Source organism: Rana temporaria, chromosome 1, assembly GCF_905171775.1.
Source record: "Rana temporaria chromosome 1, aRanTem1.1, whole genome shotgun sequence".
NCBI lineage: Eukaryota > Metazoa > Chordata > Amphibia > Anura > Ranidae > Rana > Rana temporaria.
This window is the reverse complement of record NC_053489.1, coordinates 10,896,084-10,913,816: the sequence shown is the minus strand read 5'-3', so window position 1 is coordinate 10,913,816 and position 17,733 is coordinate 10,896,084. Positions and strand designations below refer to the sequence as shown.

Here is a 17,733-nt window from a genome sequence, read left to right as displayed (position 1 = left end):
CCTCACATATGTATATATGACACGCGCACACACACAGACACATGCACACACATAGACATGCGCACACACATAGCACAACACCATCACATACAGTGGGGATCGAAAGTTTGGGCACCCCAGGTAAAAATTTGTATTAATGTGCATAACGAAGCCAAGGAAAGATGGAAAAATCCCCAAAAGGCATTAAATTACAGATTAGACATTTTTATAATATGTAAAAAAAAAGTTAGATTTTATTTCCATAATTTACACTTTCAAAATGTCAGAAAACAAAAAAATGGCGTCTGCAAGAGTTTGGGCACCCTGCAGAATTTCTAGCATGCACTGCCCCCTTTACAAAGCTGAGACCTGCCAGTGTCATGGATTGTTCTCAATCATCGTCTGGGAAGACCAGGTGATGTCAATCTCAAAGGTTTTAAATGCCCAGACTCATCTGACCCTCCCCCAACAATCAGCACCATGGCTTCTTCTAAGCAGTTGTCTAGAAAACCGAAAGTGAAAATAGTTGTCGCTCACAAAGCTGGAGAAGCTATAAGAAGATAGCAAAGCGTTTTCAGATGTCAATATCCTCTGTTTCGAATGTAATTAAGAAATGGCAGTCATCAGGAACAGTGGAAGTTAAAGCAAGATCTGGAAGACCAAGAAAAATCTCAGACAGAACAGCTCTAGGGATTGTGAGAAAAGCAATTCAGAGGACGGTGTCAGTGGGGCAGAGGACGGTGTCAGAGGACGGTGTCAGAGGGGCAGAGGACGGTGTCAGAGGACGGTGTCAGTGGGGCAGAGGACGGTGTCAGTGGGGCAGAGGACGGTGTCAGAGGACGGTGTCAGAGGGGCAGAGGACGGTGTCAGAGGACGGTGTCAGTGGGGCAGAGGACGGTGTCAGTGGGGCAGAGGACGGTGTCAGAGGGGCAGAGGACGGTGTCAGTGGGGCAGAGGACGGTGTCAGTGGGGCAGAGGACGGTGTCAGTGGGGCAGAGGACGGTGTCAGAGGACGGTGTCAGAGGGGCAGAGGACGGTGTCAGAGGACGGTGTCAGTGGGGCAGAGGACGGTGTCAGTGGGGCAGAGGACGGTGTCAGTGGGGCAGAGGACGGTGTCAGTGGGGCAGTGGACTTTTAATTGACATAAAAATTTAAATCAAAGCAATCCACAGAAGAAAGAAGACATTAGATAAAGGCTACTGAGTGAGCTCTGGACAATGAAGCAATTATGCCAGGATGGGACTGCAGGGAGAACTAGACTGTGATCTTCAATGAGCAGCCATGTCCCTGGAAAGAGCAGCATGACAAGTCCCACACTGGAGAGCCTGTGGACTGAACTGCAGGAAGGTAAAGACTCTCAGCTCTGCACTCACCGAGCTGTCGGTGTCCCCTTCAGGCTCTGTGTTTGTTCCTCCCGCTGTCCATACAGATCACATGCTGATGCTCGGCTTGCAGAGGGGAAAAGCCAGAGGCTGTGTGTCTACATGAAAAAGGCACTGGTGCGTCTCTCCTCCCTCACAGCACACAGTCGCTCCTACAATGTGTCACCGCACACAATTTACACAGCACCAGAGACTCGGCCAGAGCGTTGGACAGTGCAGGCAGGGAGAGAGACGTCTGCACGGGGAAACCTATTACAGAGAGTGTCCGGGGCTCAGGCGTACTGATTCCCGCACACAGGATTCAAAACCTGTACTGTCCGGGTGAATCCTGTACGGGTGGCAACCCTAGTGGTCACCCTAGTATATACACTTCCTCTTGCAGCCAGCTAGGCTGCCCTGCACTACAGCTGCCTACAAGGAGAAGCAGCAGACTGGTAAGACTCTTCTCTCTCCTCCTATCAGCATGTTCTTTGTCAGCATTAGGGATGAGCTCCGGCGTGTTCACACAGTCCACGTGCAGAGGCCACCAGGAAATCGTCACCGCGCGGTGCTCAGGGCCGATCCTAGGCAGGGTGCGCGGGGTGCTCCGCACCCAGGCGCCGCAGAGGTGGGGGCGTCGATGCTCCAAAGTGCTCCCCTCCCTCCTCCTTGTCTGTGTCCAGAGGCGAAGCGCATGTAGCGGGTGCTGCGGTTCCCCATCCCGCTTGCTCTCTCTGCTGGCAACTGACAAGAGCGCATACCTCCCGCTGTCCCTGGAATCCGGGTAGGGTACCGCAGCGGACCCTAGTACCGGAACACGTTCCGGTACTAGGCTCCATTAATTAATTCTGTCCGGTGCGTGTGGAGCAGTCTCCTGTCTGCCCCGCCCCCTCTGCGTGTGTCAGCTTTTCTTCCATAGGCGGTGTGATGAGAGGCTTCTGGGTTGGCCGGAGCTGCTGCCAATCACCCCGTGCACTCCCAGAAATGCTCTCCGAGTGCCACCCTCCTAGTAACCAAAGATGCCACGTATGCCACGCCCCCTGTAATGTGCTTCTGCTCCCAGCGCACCCGAGCTACAGGGATCTATTGGACAGGTACTGATCTATGAGGACACCTGATGTGGGGGGGCTCTGATGGGGACACCTGCTGTGGGGGCTCTGATGGGGGACACCTGCTGTGGGGGGGCTTTGTTGGGGGTCACCTGCTGGGGGGGCTCTGATGGGGGACACCTGCTGTGGGGGGCTCGGAAGGGGGACACCTGCTGTGGGGGGCTCTGATGGGGGACACCTGCTGGGGGGGCTCTGATGGGGGACACCTGCTGGGGGGGCTCTGAAGGGGGACACCTGTTGTGGGGGGCTCAGAAGGGGGACACCTGCTGTGGGGGGCTCAGAAGGGGGACACCTGCTGTGGGGGGCTCGGAAGGGGGACACCTGCTGTGGGGGGCTCTGATGGGGGACACCTGCTGGGGGGGCTCTGATGGGGGACACCTGCTGGGGGGGCTCTGAAGGGGGACACCTGCTGTGGGGGGCTCGGAAGGGGGACACCTGCTGTGGGGGGCTCCGATGGGGGACACCTGCTGTGGGGGGCTCTGATGGGGGACACCTGCTGTGGGGGGCTCTGATGGGGGACACTAATGAAGACTTCTTAAGGAAACATCTCTGTGTTTGAGTCGTAGCCATAGAAACATTTGTAAAGGGGAGGAGTTAGTAAGATGACCACGCCCATGTGGGGGCGCCAGCAATATTTCTGTACCCAGGCGTCTGTGACCCTAGGATCGGCCCTGGCGGTGCTAATCACAGGCAGGGAAACATTGTCCCGATGTTGGGCTGCAGAGATCAGGAAATGTCTCCCTGCCTGTGATTAGCGCAGCGCGGTACCGACCTTCCTGGTGGGCTCTGCACGTGGACTGTGCGAACACGCCGGAGCTCATCCTTAGTCAGCACATGCGCACTGCAGCTGAACTGATTTGTTCCTTGTGCTGCTTCTTTCTTCTCCAATCAGATCTCTGCTGTACTGGGGCTGGTAGAAGTCAGATTCAGGAACCTACGCTCTTTGCATTTAACAAAACCCATTGGCCCAGATTCAAGAGGCAATTGCGCCCGTGTAACCATAGGTTACACGGCGCAATTGCTTACTTGCTCCGGCGTAGCGAATGCTCCTGATTCAGGAACATCGCTACGCCGACTACAGCCTAAAATCTGCACGGCATAAGGCTCTTATGCCACACAGATTTAAGGCTGCATTCTAGCGAAAACCGCTAGGGGGCGCTCCCATTGTGATCTGTGTATAGCATGCAAATTGCATACTAACACCGATTCACAAACTTGCGCTGGCCCTGCGTACGCAAATTACGTAATTTGCGTACGTCGGGTTTCGCGCAACGTTACACATCCTAATAGCAGGCGCAGCCAATGCTATAGGATGGCCACGTTCCCGCGTTGCGACGTTCAAATTTTACGTCGTTTGCGTAAGTGGATCGTGAATGGCGCTGGACGCCATTCACGTTCACTTTGAAGCAAATGACGTCCTTGCGACGTCATTTGCCGCAATGCACGTCGGGAAAGTTTCCCGACGGAGCATGTGCTCTACGCTCGGCGCGGGAGCGCGCCTAATTTAAATGATTCCCGCCCCCCTACGAGATCATTTAAATTGCGCGCGCTTGCGCCGGGCATTTTGCCGGCGCGCCCACGCAATTTACGGAGCTTCTGCTCCGTGAATCGAGGGCAGCGCAAAAAAATTGCGGGGGCGCAGGGCAAAAACTTTGCCCTGCGCCTCCGTAAAAAAAGCGCAATTATACCTGAATCTGGCCCATTCATTGTTGTATTGATGGCTACAGAACTGCATTGTGTGTTCAACTAGAAGAACTCTTGTAACTGTTTTATATGTGTCTCCATCCTTCTTGGAAAGCTGCACCACTTTGTGGGAAACATTCATTACACCGACGCAACCGGAGAAGAAATCTTCTTTAACAACGGTGGGGAAGTCCAATCCGGGGTGATTTTAGCCAATTGGATCATTCATGAAACTGGAGATGGTTACGAATCTGCTTTCCAACCACTGGCCAGCTTTGATGACGGCAAAGCCATAGATGGAATATTTAACATAAACCCAGAAGACATCGCCTGGAAGGGCGGCACGGTAAGAAATGAAATACAGCTTTAACCACTTGCCGACCAGCGCACACAGAATGGCACGGACAGGCAAATGGGCGTACAGGTATGTTGCTTAAAATTTGCCGCCGGGGGGGCGCGCGCGCCCCTGCCGCGAGCTCCGTGACCGTGCCCGCAAGATCCGCGGACACGATGTCCGCCGGTGTCCCGTGATCGTGTCACGGATCGGCAGAACGGGGGGATGCCTGTGTAAACAAAGCATCTCCCTGTTCTGCCTAGTGACAGGACACTGATTGGCTGCTCCCTCTCATCGGGAGCAGTGATCAGTGTCGTGTCACAGTAAGCCCCGCCCCCCACACAGTTAGAATCACTTTCTAGGACACACTTAACCCCCTTCCTAGCCTCCTAGTGGTTAACCCCTTCACTAGCAGTGTAATTTTTACAGTAATCAGTGCATCTTCATAGCACTGATCGCTGTATAAATGTTAATGGTCCCAAAATAGCGTCAAAAGTGTCCGAAGTGTCCGCCATAATGTCACAGTCACAATAAAAATCGCAGATCGCCGCCATAACTAAAGTGCTGATTGACAAACTATTGGAGAGTCAGCAGTGACAATGCTGATAGACACACCCACTTCAGCATTTTCTCCTCCCACTGTAGTGCAAGAAGGAACAGCCTACATGAGGGTGGCAACTCTGCACTGATGTCAGGAGCAGTGCAGCATCATTGTCACCCCATCATAGGAAGTACACCCCTCACATTTTTGTAAATATTTTCTTCTATCTTTTCATGTGACAACACTAAAGAAACAACACTTTGCTACAATGTTGTGTAGTGAGTGTACAGCTTGTATAACAGTGTAAATTTGCTGTCCTCTCAAAATAACTCAACACACAGCCATTAATGTCTAAACCGCTGGCAACAAAAGTAAAGTACATCCCTAAGTGAAAATGTCCAAATTGGGCCCAAAGTGTCAATATTTTGTGTGGCCACCATTATTTTCCAGCACTGCCTTAACCCTCTTGGGCATGGAGGTCACCGGAGCTTCTCAGGTTGCCACTGGAGTCCTCTTCCCCTCCTCCATGACGACATCACGGAGCTGGTGGATGTTGGAGACCTTGCGCTCCTCCACCTTCCGTTTGAGGATGTCCCACAAATGCCCAATAGGGTTTAGGTCTGGAGACATGCTTGGCCAGTCCATCACCTTCACCCTCAGCTTCTTTAGCAAGGCAGTGGTGGCATTGGAGGTGTGTTTGGGGTCGTTATCATGTTGGAATACTACCCTGCAGCTCAGTCTCTGAGGGGAGGGGATCATGCTCTGCTTCAGTATGTCACAGCACATGTTGGCATTCATGGTTCCCTCAATGATCTGTAGTTCCCCCAGTGCCGGTGTCTTGTCGATCTAGTTCCCCTATCAAGATGGTTCTCTGCCTGACTGCGCAGGCGCAGATAAAGCCCATGGAAATCTCCGAACCCCGGGTGGCATCCAGGCTCATTCCTTAACATCTCCGTGGATTGGGGATGTTAGGGCCGAGCGAGCGCAGTGAGCTGTCTGAGCGAAGCGAGGACGTGAGGCCGACTGGCCACTTACCTCAAATTCCATGTCTCCCTGGAGGTTCGGTGATTTCTAATACAGCAAGTTTGTCCCCAAATACAGCCAGTTAGTCCCCAGCCTGACACATATCTTCCTCGGGTCAGCGCCGTCCTCTCCACGCTCCCTCGATGTCTTCTCCCACCCTCGATGTCGCTTCAGCCAATCAGGTGACCGGTAACCAGACCTGGCGCACCTGACTGGCTAAGAGGCGGGTCAGGGTTAGGGAAGTGATTCCCTAACACAGCACTGTTTAATCAGGGAACGCACAGCCTGGTTAACCATTTGGAAGCCGATTAGAGCTCATAGGCTGTAATCAGGAAGCCTATTAGAGCCGCTGGCTCTAATCAGGCACTTCCAAAACACACCCACCGCTGTTATTCAGATGCCTGGCGCTCAACAGGGGGCCGGACACCTGAATAGGGGGTGGCAGGGGCAACAATAGATATATTCAAGCAATGCTTGAATATATCTATTGTTGAGTGACGGGTGCAGGAGAGAGGGGGCGGCGCTCCTGCGCCCCCACTTATCAATCTGTATATAAAGTATGAATCTAAAAATATGAAACAACAAGCAGGTGCAAATGTAAAGTATATAATATAAATGTGAAGCTTCTCTATGGTGAGCATTTTAGTAATAGCCCAGGAATGTCTGATAGGGTCTCTTAAATATGTGACTGTACACCTGACTGTGATTGTATGTACCAGATGCCGATATCCCGATGTAATGACAGATGTCCTCCTGGATACAGAAAAGCTCCCAAGGGGAGTGTCCATGTCTGCTGCTATGACTGTGTCCCATGTTCCGAGGGGGCGGTGTCCAATGTAACAGGTAGGAGTGGCCAAAAAAGAGTAAAGAAAAATACAACCGTAATTGTAAATAGCAACTGCACTTTCTGTTAAATGTCTTAACTAAAAAAATAATGAAAGTGGCAAAGCATTTACAAGTGTTCCACCATTCATCAATTTGGTGTCTTGGAAAGCATGATGTCTTCATACAGCCTTGGCTGCAACCGGTGATGGAGATTTAGCTTAGAGCTGAACTCCAGGAATTATCTGTATTTTATGCTTACATCGGTCCAGCTTGGCATGATGTAAGTACAGTGGAACCTCGGATTACGAGCATAATCCATTCCAGGACAATGCTCGTAATCCAAAGTACTTGCATATCAAAGCGAGTTTTCCCATTGAAGTCAATGGAAACGAAAATTATTTATTCTTCATTGACTTCAATGGCATGCAATACCGCATGTGGCCAGAGGTGGGGGGGGGCACCGGTGAGCCTCGGAAATGGCAGGAAAGGCCCGAGGACACCTCGGCTGACCTCGGCAAACCTTAGAAAGGCTCGGGAACAGAGTATTTTGGTGTCTTTCTGAGCATTACCGAACGGCGCCGATCAGCTGCGACCCCCCGCCTCAGGCCAAACGCGGTAATGCACACCGCTTTGGCCTGAATCCTGCTCGTTTTGCAAGACAACACTCGCAAACCGAGTTAGGATTTTTTTTAAATACAGTGCTTGTATTGCGAAACGCTTGTTAACCGTGTTAGTCGCAATCTGAAGTTCCACTGTATTCGTACCTCATACATGGTGGGTAGGGATGAGCCGAACACCCCCCCGTTCGGTTCCCACCAGAACCTGCGAACAGACCAAAAGTTTGTGTGAACTTTAGAACCCTGTTTGTTAAAGTCTATGGAACTCGAACGTTTGATACCAAAACTTTTCATTTTAAAGGCTAATATGCAAGTTATTGTCCTAAAAAAATGTTTGGGGACTCGGGTCCTGCCCCAGGGGACATGTATCAATGCAAAAAAAGTTTTAAAAATGGCAGTTTTTTCGGGGGCAGTGATTGTAATAATGCTTAGGCCCCGTACACACGTCCGAAAAAACTCGACAGGCAAAACACATCGTTTTGCTCGTCGAGTTCCTTGTGAAGCCGCCGAGGATCTCGGCGAGCCAAGTTTCCTCATTGACTAACGAGGAAATAGAGAACATGTTCTCTATTTGGCCCGACGAGATCCTCGTTGGTTTCCTCGGCCAAAAGCGTACACACGACCGGGTTTCTCGGCAGAATACGACTCCCATCGAGTTTCTGGCTGAATTCTGCCGAGAAACTCGGTCGTGTGTACTGGGCCTTAAAGTGAAACAATAAAATTCCTTTAAATTTTGTACCTAGGGGGTGTGTATAGTATGCCTATAAAGTATCGCTTGTTTCCCGTGCTTAGAACTGTCCCTGCACAAAGTGTCATTTCTGAAGGAAAAAAAGTCATTTAAAATCACTCGTGGCTATAATGAATTGTCGGCTCCCGGCAATACAGAGAAAAGTCATTCATTTAAAAAAAAAAAAAAATGTGTGGAGGTCCCCCCAAAATCAATTACCAGGCCCTTCAGGTCTGGTATGGATATTAAGGGGAACCCCGCATCAAATAAAAAAAAAAATGATGTGGGGTTCCCCCAAATATACATTCCAGACCCTTCAGGTCTGGTATGGATTTTAAGGGGAACTCTACCCCAAATAAAAAAAAATGGCGTGGAGTTCCCCCCAAAAATCCACACCAGACCCTTGATCATGCTTTTTTTTTATGAATGACCTTTCTCTGTATTGCCGGGAGTGGTTTTAAATTACTTTTTTTCCTTCAGAAATTACACTTTGTGCAGGGACAGTTCTAAGCACGGGAAACATGCGCTACCTCACAGGCATACTATACATCCCCCTAGGTATGAAATTTAAAGGAATATTTCACTTTTATTGTTTCACTTTAAGCATTATTAAAATCACTGCTCCCGAAAAAAATTCAATTTTTTTAAACTTTTTTTCGTATTGATACATGTCCCCTGGGGCAGGACCCAGGTCCCCAAACACTTTTTATGACAATAACTTGCATATTAACCTTTAAAATTAGCACTTTAGATTTTAAAAGTTCGAGTCCCATAGACTTTAATGAGGGTTCTAAAGTTCACGCGAACTTGCCGCGAACACCCCAAATTGTTCGCTGTTCGGTGAACAGGCAACGTTCGAGTCGTACATGAGTTCGACTTGAACTCGAAGCTCATCCCTAATGGTGGGGCGTTGGGGAAGCTGAAGATCACTATAGTATAATAGCTGAAATCTTCTGCGCCTTGCTCGAATTCTGTGAGAGTGACGTCCCCTCGGCACACAGCCCACAGGGAATCACTAGTACTTACTGCCATATGTAGGATGCCTAATCAATTTTTTTTTCAATGAAGGCATTCTCTGATTAGGAAGGCGGAGTGTGTTTTATTTATTTATTTTTTATTGCAGATAGTGACGGCTGTTTTCAATGTCCTGATGAAGAGTGGCCTGACGACAGAAAAACGAAATGTGTACCTAAAACATATGATTTTCTGTCCTATGAAAATGATGTGATGGCTCTGATATTTTCATTGACAGGCTTAACATTCTCAGCCGTGACATTATTTGTATTAGGAAACTTTATTTATCACCGGGACACTCCAATTGTGAAAGCCAATAACCGGACGGTGAGCTTCATCCTCCTGACCGCCATCTTGCTGAGCTTCCTCTGCGTCTTCTTCTTCCTCGGACGTCCTGTGGATATAACCTGCATGCTGAGACAAATGTCCTTTGGGATCTTCTTCTCCATCGCTGTGTCTTCTGTTCTGGCCAAGACTATCATTGTGTACATTGCGTTCAAGGCCACCAAACCCGGCAGTACATGGAAAAAATTGGTCACTGTTGAAGTATCTAATTCTTTGGTCCTGACCTGCTCTTCTGTCCAAGTTCTGATCTGTGTTGTTTGGTTGTCCATCTCTCCACCATTTCAGGAGTATGACATGGACTCCTATCCTGGGAAGATCATCATTCAGTGTAATGAAGGGTCAGTTATCGGCTTCTACTCTATGTTGGGTTATATGGGGTTTCTGGCAGCTGTGAGTTTTTTTCTGGCTTTCATGGTGAGGACATTACCGGACAGTTTTAATGAGGCCAAGTACATCACCTTCAGCATGCTGGTGTTCTGCAGTGTCTGGATTGCCATGATCCCGGCCTATCTGAGCACCAGAGGGAAATACATGGTGGCTGTGGAGATATTCGCCATACTGACCTCCAGTGCTGGATTGTTAGGATGTATATTTTTCCCAAAATGTTATATTATAATTTTCAAACCGGAGCTGAATACCAGGAAAAAAACACCCCGCAGAAAATGATTATCAGAACACAATACTCAAAAGTGAAATCATAAATATCTGCCAGGAAAACACTTTTAAATAATAATGTAATAAATAATGCGTCGCTTGCTCAATGTGTAATGTGATGAATCTTCAAACACAATATATAATACAAACAGTGGTGGTGCATCCATAGGGACGCAGGAGCGCCTCCGCCTCTGGCTCGCTCACAGCCAGTAAAATATACAGATTCATACACTGTATGAATCTGTATATTTTCGCCGCTGCCGCCCACTATTCAGCTGACCGGACATTGAGCGCCGGTCAGCTGAATAGCGGCAGCTGACTGGCTGCGTGGAAGTGCCTATCAAGGCCAGCGGCAATTGGGGGCACAATGGCGACAATTGGGGGCACAGTGGCTGTGTTTGATGGCATAGTGGTGACAATTGATGGCACAGTAGCTGCGTTTGATGGCATGGCACAGTGGCTGTGTTTTGATGGCATGGCACAGTGGCTGCATTTTGATGGCATGGCACAGTGGCTGCATTTTGATGGCATGGCACAGTGGCTGCGTTTTGATGGCACAGTGACTGCATTTGATGGCATGGCACAGTGACTGCATTTGATGGCATGGCACAGTGGTGACAATTGATAGGTACAGTGAGGCTGCAATTGTTTTTTTTTTTTTTTTTTTGTTTGCGCCCCCACAAAAATTTTGAGCACCAGCCGCCACTGAATACAAATAACCAAATGTGATGTGCAACTGTATTCAAAAATAGTGAAAAACATGCACTCCCCGTATATGTACAGGGAACAAAAAAAAATCGGTGCTACAAGAGACCTCAAAAAGGTCGGACTTTAACCACTTAAGACCCCGGACCATTAGGCAGGTTAAAGGGGAGTTCCAGCCATTTGTATGTTTATTAAAAGTCAGCAGCAACAAAAAGTGTAGCTGCTGGCTTTTAATAAACAGACACTTACCTGCTCCAGCGCTCCAGCGACGCGCCGGCCGGGGCTCCGCTCCTCTCCCCCCCTCCACGGCCGGCGTCTTCATTCTCAGTGTGGGCACCCGGCCGTGACAGCTTTCGGCTTCACGGCCGGGCACCCACTGCGCATGCGCGAGCGGCACTGCGCGAGCGGCGCGGCGCAGCGCCGTGTAATTGGCCAGGAGATCGCCTAGGACCAGTGACGTGTCCTAGGCGATCGCCTACAGCAGCCCCTTCCTGAAGGCGATTAAGCTTAGTCGCCTACAGGAAGGAGGAAGTGGGACAGGAAGTCCCACTCTTCCTGAAGCCCCCACTCCCCCCCCAAAAAAATTACATGCCAAATGTGGCATGTAAGGGGGAGAGGAGTGGGATAAGAGGAAGTTCCAAATTTGGGTGGAACTCCTCTTTAAGGACTAGGCCCCTTTTTGCGATTCGGCACTGCGTCGCTTTAACTGACAATTGCGCGGTCGCGCGACGTGGCTCCCAAACAAAATTGGCGTCCTTTTTTTCCCACAAATAGAGCTTTCTTTTGGTGGTATTTGATCACCTCTGCGGTTTTTATTTTTTGCGCTATAAACAAAAATAGAGCGAAAATTTTGAAAAAAATGCAATATTTTATATATAAATATCCCCCAAAAACATATATAACATTTTTTTCCTCAGTTTAGGCCGATACGTATTCTTCTACATATTTTTGGTAAAAAAAATCGCAATAGGCGTTTAACGATTGGTTTGCGCAACATTTATAGCGTTTACAAAATAGGGGATAGTTTTATTGCATTTTTATTAATAATTTTTTTTTTTTACTACTAATGGCGGCGATCAGTGATTTTTTTCGTGACTGCGACATTATGGAGGACACATCGGACAATTTTGACAAATTTTTGGGACCATTGTCAATTTCACAGCAAAAAGTGCTATAAAAATGCACCGATACTGTGAAAATGACAATTGCAGGGAGTTGGTAGTTAACCACTAGGGGGCGCTGTAGGGGTTAAGTGTGACCTCATATGTGTTTCTAACTGTAGAGGGGCGGGCTGGACATGTGACGTCATTGATCGGCTTTCCCTATATCAGGGAACACATGATTAATGACGGCGCCACAGTGAAGAACGGGGAAGGTGTGTTTACACACACCTCTCCCCGTTCTTCAGCTCCTGTGACCGATCGCGGGACACCGGCGGCGATCTGGTTCCCAGGTCCCGCGGTCACGGAGCTTAGGACCGGGTCGCGAGCACACCGGCGGCAGTGCGCTCGCGACCCCACGGCTGGGCTTAAAGAGACACGTACAGGTACGTGATTGTGCCCAGCCGTGCTATTCTGCCGACGTATATCGGGTGAAGGGGTCCTTAAGTGATTAAAGGCATAGACAACAATGTGAACAAATATATTTATGTCAGGGAAACTGGTCCACACACATAGCGCAGCAGCAACAGCATCAGAATGAACAACAGTACAATAAAACATCCACATTGGTAAGGTACGGTTACAGGCAATAGTTCAACATGAGCGTCCAAAGCATGCAGTATTACTTCGTCCCCATGTAGTACCCCATACAGAGTGGGGTCTAATGATACCGTTTTCTCGTTCAGATCTCCGTACCGGGGAAGTTCCCATGCTGAGCTTAGTGCGATGCGCTTCTCCTCGTGGTTAACCTTTGTGGGTGGCCGGTTTCAGCCCGAGCACTGCGGCCCAGCACCTGTTTTTTTTATTTCTCTTCAAAGGTTGTAGTTACTCAGGAGTAGAAAATAGAAAGATTGCATCACTGCCCGAAATAGGAAAGAAAAAGAAAAGGGGGGGGGGGGGGGTTGTGCGAGAGGATAGGAGGGGGGGGAAGGTGGTGGAACCCACAGACCTGGGCCCAGTCCCTCGCCCACGTGGCAATGAGTCAATCCTTGTTGTAGAGACATATATATATATAAAAGAAATGTCTCTAAGGTCCCCAGACCAAGGAGCCAAGTACAAGGGGGTTTTTTTTTGGGCCATGGTTGGACTATCGCGGTACTATTAGAAAGGTATGAAATGTAAAAAGGAACAGGTAATTAATAAATAAACATTTTATTGAATACAAAATCAAAAAAACATAATTGGACAATGAAGAGTTAAAAAATACAATAATGACCAACATAACACCAGTGTAGTAATCCCAGAAGGGGGAGAAGAACAGTGGGTTGAAAGTCGTATCGAACATCTTTACTAGTTTCGCGGCTAGAGCCGCTTCATCAGAAGAAAATCTAAAAGCCCCCTCGCAGAAAGCGAAGAGGGCAGTTGCCACCACATGGGGTCCCGGATGGCGACGGGAGGACACTGGTATGAACGAGTTGGACCTACTTGAATACAAGGTTGTGTAATAACAAGTAGGGGGCCTCCGGGAAGGGGAGCCCTGGTTGAGGGTTTCTCGAAGGAGCCAAGCTGGCCTCCACTGGAGGGTGTCCATGATAATGGAACCCGGGAGGGGGGACCACAGAGGATCCCATGGTGGTGTCAGGGTAGTGACACCTACCAATGGCACTGTGAGCCCGGTAAGGCCACAGAGGGTCCGAGGTCCGTCGGCCCCCTACTTGTTATTACACAACCTTGTATTCAAGTAGGTCCAACTCGTTCATACCAGTGTCCTCCCGTCGCCATCCGGGACCCCATGTGGTGGCAACTGCCCTCTTCGCTTTCTGCGAGGGGGCTTTTAGATTGTATTCAATAAAATGTTTCTTTATTAATTACCTGTTCCTTTTTACATTTCATACCTTTCTAATAGTACCGCGATAGTCCAACCATGGCCCAAAAAAAAACCCCTTGTACTTGGCTCCTTGGTCTGGGGACCTTAGAGACATTTCTTTTATATATATATATATATATATATATATATATCTATACTTTGGATGATGGTACGCCCCTTTTAAATGTCGAATTATTTTTCACCCTCAGAGGTCATTTATTAAATTACTTGTTGTAGAGACCCCTTATGCGTAAATAGCAAGGTGTCAATGGGGATTTATTGACAGCTCGGCAAGAAAGAGCGAAATGGAATCAGATCCCATCTGGCATTCAGGGTGCCGGGCCGGCTCCCCTCAGGAGTTGCCCTTCAGTGGTGTATTTGAGGAGGCTCCAATGTTGCCAGGTTTTGGTGTACAGCTCTTGTCTGTTTTGGCTGGTTAGGATCAGGTCTTCCATACCTATTTCATCCACTTTCTGAAGCCATGTGGCTACAGTCGGTGGGTGGGGAGATTTCCATAAGATAGGGATGCAGGCCTTCACTGTATCTAGCCGGTGACGTACAACCGAGTTTTTGTATACTCGTGCTGGTGTGCTGTTAGCATGCAGAAGGAAGTAGGCCGGTTCGTTCTGGACAGTGCGGTCTGTAAATTGTTGGGCTACCTGTCAACCTCTCCCCAGAAGTTCTGAAGTCTGGGGCAGGACCAGAAAATATGTAAAAGAGTGCCACTCTTCTCTTGGCAGCACCAACAGAGGTCCGGCGTCGTTGGGAAAAACTTGTGCAATACGGCTGGTGTTCTGTACCAGCGCGTGAGGAGTTTGTAATTTGTTTCCTGGGCTTTGGTGCATAAGGAAGACTTGTGTGTGAACCCGAGTATGTTCCGTCTCTGGGCATTGGTAAAATGGCAGTCCAGGTCCCTTTCCCACTTAAGGAAGCACGGAGGTTGGTAGTTGCCAGGCGGCGTGACGAGCACACCATAGGTTAGGGAAAGCGTGTGTGGTAACACTCCTGTCTCTGCACAGAGCTCCTCAAACTCCGTAAGGGGCTGGTTCGCGTCATTGGGAGGGGGCAGGCTGGCAAGGAAATGATTAAGCTGTAGCGCTCTCATAAAGTCTAGACCAGTGTTTCTCAACTCCAGTCCTCAAGGCGCCCCAACAGGTGATGTTTTCAGGATTTCCATTATTTTGCGCAGGTGACTTGATCAGTTTCACTGCCTTAGCAATTACCACACCCGTTTCATCTGAGGGAAATCCTGAAAACATGACCTGTTGGGGACTGGAGTTGAGAAACACTGGTCTAGACGGTACGCGCCCCCCGGATCTAAGAGCTCCGCCACAGACCTCCATCTCCCATGCTTGATGCATGCCCGCCTCCCTTAGGGCCTGGAAGGGTTTATCCCTCATGCCCGGTTCGAATTGAGGGTTGCCTCTTATGGGTCTCAACGCCGAGCAGTGGGTAGAGAGGGAGGAGAGCGTCAACAGGCGTGCACATTTGTTTGACTGTGTTGCCGATCAGTGGATGCCTTTTGAGACTAGGTGGTAGAGCCGTCAGGCACCACGGGGCTCTATTGAGTGGGACAGCGCTTTGCGCTTGTTCCAGCTGTGGCCACAGCTTGGTTTACAATGTGAAAACTTGTAGGAAAAATATATTACAATTTATTTGAATAAATGCATTAGTATGTTCACATAAATGTACAATATGGTTAAAAAATCATATAGGACAGGGGTCATCAACCTCCGGGCCGCGGCCTGTTGTCGAGCGGCCTGCCATCGGAGCAGGAGGTGAGCCCTGTCACGGGCCGCAGTATAGTTAGCAGCCTGTATGTATTCTGCCATTTCTCCCGAGCGTCCGACAATGTCAGCCTATTAGCAAGGCACGGGGCGGGACGGCTACAGATCGTCACAGAGAGCGAGAGCTGCCAAACTTATATTAACAAGCGGGCGATTGCCCACTTGTTATTATGAAGAGTCTCTCGCTCTCTGTCACGATCTGCACACGTCCCGCCCCCTGCCTTGCTAATAGGCTGACATTGTCGGACGCTCGGGGGAAATGGCAGAATACATACAGGCTGCTAACTATACTGCGGTCGATGACAGGGCTCACCTCCTGCTGAAGTATGAGAAAATAGACATAGGCTGCAGGGAAGGCAGCGATTAAAATTGGCACTATGGAGAGAGTACTGTGATTGGAGGGGGGTGCATAACTGCAGGGAGGACTATGATTGTGGTAGGGGGGGTGCATTAATGCAGGGCAGACTGTGGTGGGGGTCATAACCGCAGGGAGGACTGTGATGAGGAGCCATGACTGCAAAAGGGCACTGCGATATAAAGGGGAGTGTAATCCTTACAGTGCAGGCCCCTTTATATTACAGTGCTCCTTTACAGTGCAGGGTGGGTTGTAACACTCTGCAAACCACCCGCCTTCCTTATATGACGCCACCCCCCTCCCCCGGGCCCTGAAAAAGTGGCTACACCAAAAGCGGTCCCGGTGCCACAAAGGTTGGGGACCACTAATATAGGATGATAAAATATACATAGTGAGCCCTTGCAAATCGACGCATTTCACCGTTAAGCTTCTTCAGGGATATGAGCAAGGTTCAAAAGAAGAAAACAAAGTCTCACTATCTCAAAGTGGACTTGTCCTCATATATGAGGGTCCAGTGTTCTTAAATTTTTCGAAAATCCACACTAACACGAAAATGTTCAAGCGGGTTACAGCATAGGAAACCACAGATGACAAATTCTCTTAGTGTAGAAGTGAGATACTCAAAAAAGCAGGGGCATACAGGCTAAAGCAGGGTGGCGTCATCCGCATGGAACTTCCCCTTTATAGTGCCGTCGTACGTGTTGTACGTCACCCCACTTTGCTAGAGCATTTTTTTTTTCACGATCGTGTGTAGGCAACGCCATTTTAATGATCGGGTTGAAAAAAAAAAATAATCGTTTTTTCTAGACCCTTAAAAACGTAGTTTTTTACAACCCGAAAAATGATCATGTGTACGCGGCGTCAAGGGGCAAACTTACACAATCTGCAGGAGATCTAAACTGTATGTCCACTGAGCGATTGATCATTCGAAAGTCAGTCATTACATGTCGCTCACTCTCTCTCTTTTGTTTTTCAAAGAACTCGTTCAAACGATTTTTCAACTAGTATATGCCTAGCATTATTGTGTCTCCACATTGCATTTGTTTGACAAGTTTGGCGCGTGGAACACACTGGAGAGAACGGTCACCCGTGTGGTTGGACATGTCAGGTTCCTGGAGCAGCGTCTCTATTTTATGAAGTTGAAACCTGGATTATTTTTTTAAGTGTATTTTGTGCGTGTACTCGAGAGAGGAGCCGGACTGCAGGAGTTGGGAGTAGGCAGGCCTCGCCCAGAGGCAATCTCCCACCTTTCTCCATGCCCCGGGTGGCAATGGCGGGTGTGTGAGGGGCTCCTGGAATAAGTATCTGCAGAGGCGGCTCTAGGCTTTGTGAGGCCTTAGGCAAAACTTGACATGGGGCCCCACTCACACCCATGGTGGGAAAAATAATTCAAGGACAAGAGCCTATTCCCCACAGCCCTGGCTGGTGGTTGTGGGGGTCTGCGGGCAGGGGGCTTATCGGAATCTGGAAGCCCCCTTTAACAAGGTGGCCCCCAGATCCTGCTCTTTAATAACTAAGGGGCGGGGCCACCCAGATGATGTCACCTGGTGAACCCGCCCACTTGTGACGTCATTGACTGAGGGCATGCTGGGTCATTGACGTCACAAGGGGTTGTGTCACAGATATTTACTGGATGTTAGGGACACTTACGGCCCCGCTCCTGAGTCGGGGCTCTTAACGCTGCCTGAGCACATCAGCTTTAAGGTC

At 49.2% G+C, this 17,733-nt stretch overlaps 1 protein-coding gene across 1 annotated transcript in view; it reads left to right on the top strand.

The window, feature by feature from the left end:
- LOC120925701 (vomeronasal type-2 receptor 26-like) overlaps nt 1-10,265 on the top strand; it is a 38,478-nt gene extending 28,213 nt beyond the window's left edge. The window contains exons 5-7 of the mRNA XM_040336084.1: nt 4,248-4,478; nt 6,750-6,873; nt 9,323-10,265. Coding sequence (XP_040192018.1) covers nt 4,248-4,478; nt 6,750-6,873; nt 9,323-10,224 — 1,257 coding nt within the window. The 3' untranslated portion in view covers nt 10,225-10,265. The remainder of the gene's footprint in view (nt 1-4,247; nt 4,479-6,749; nt 6,874-9,322) is intronic.
- Nucleotides 10,266-17,733: the final 7,468 nt, after the last annotated feature.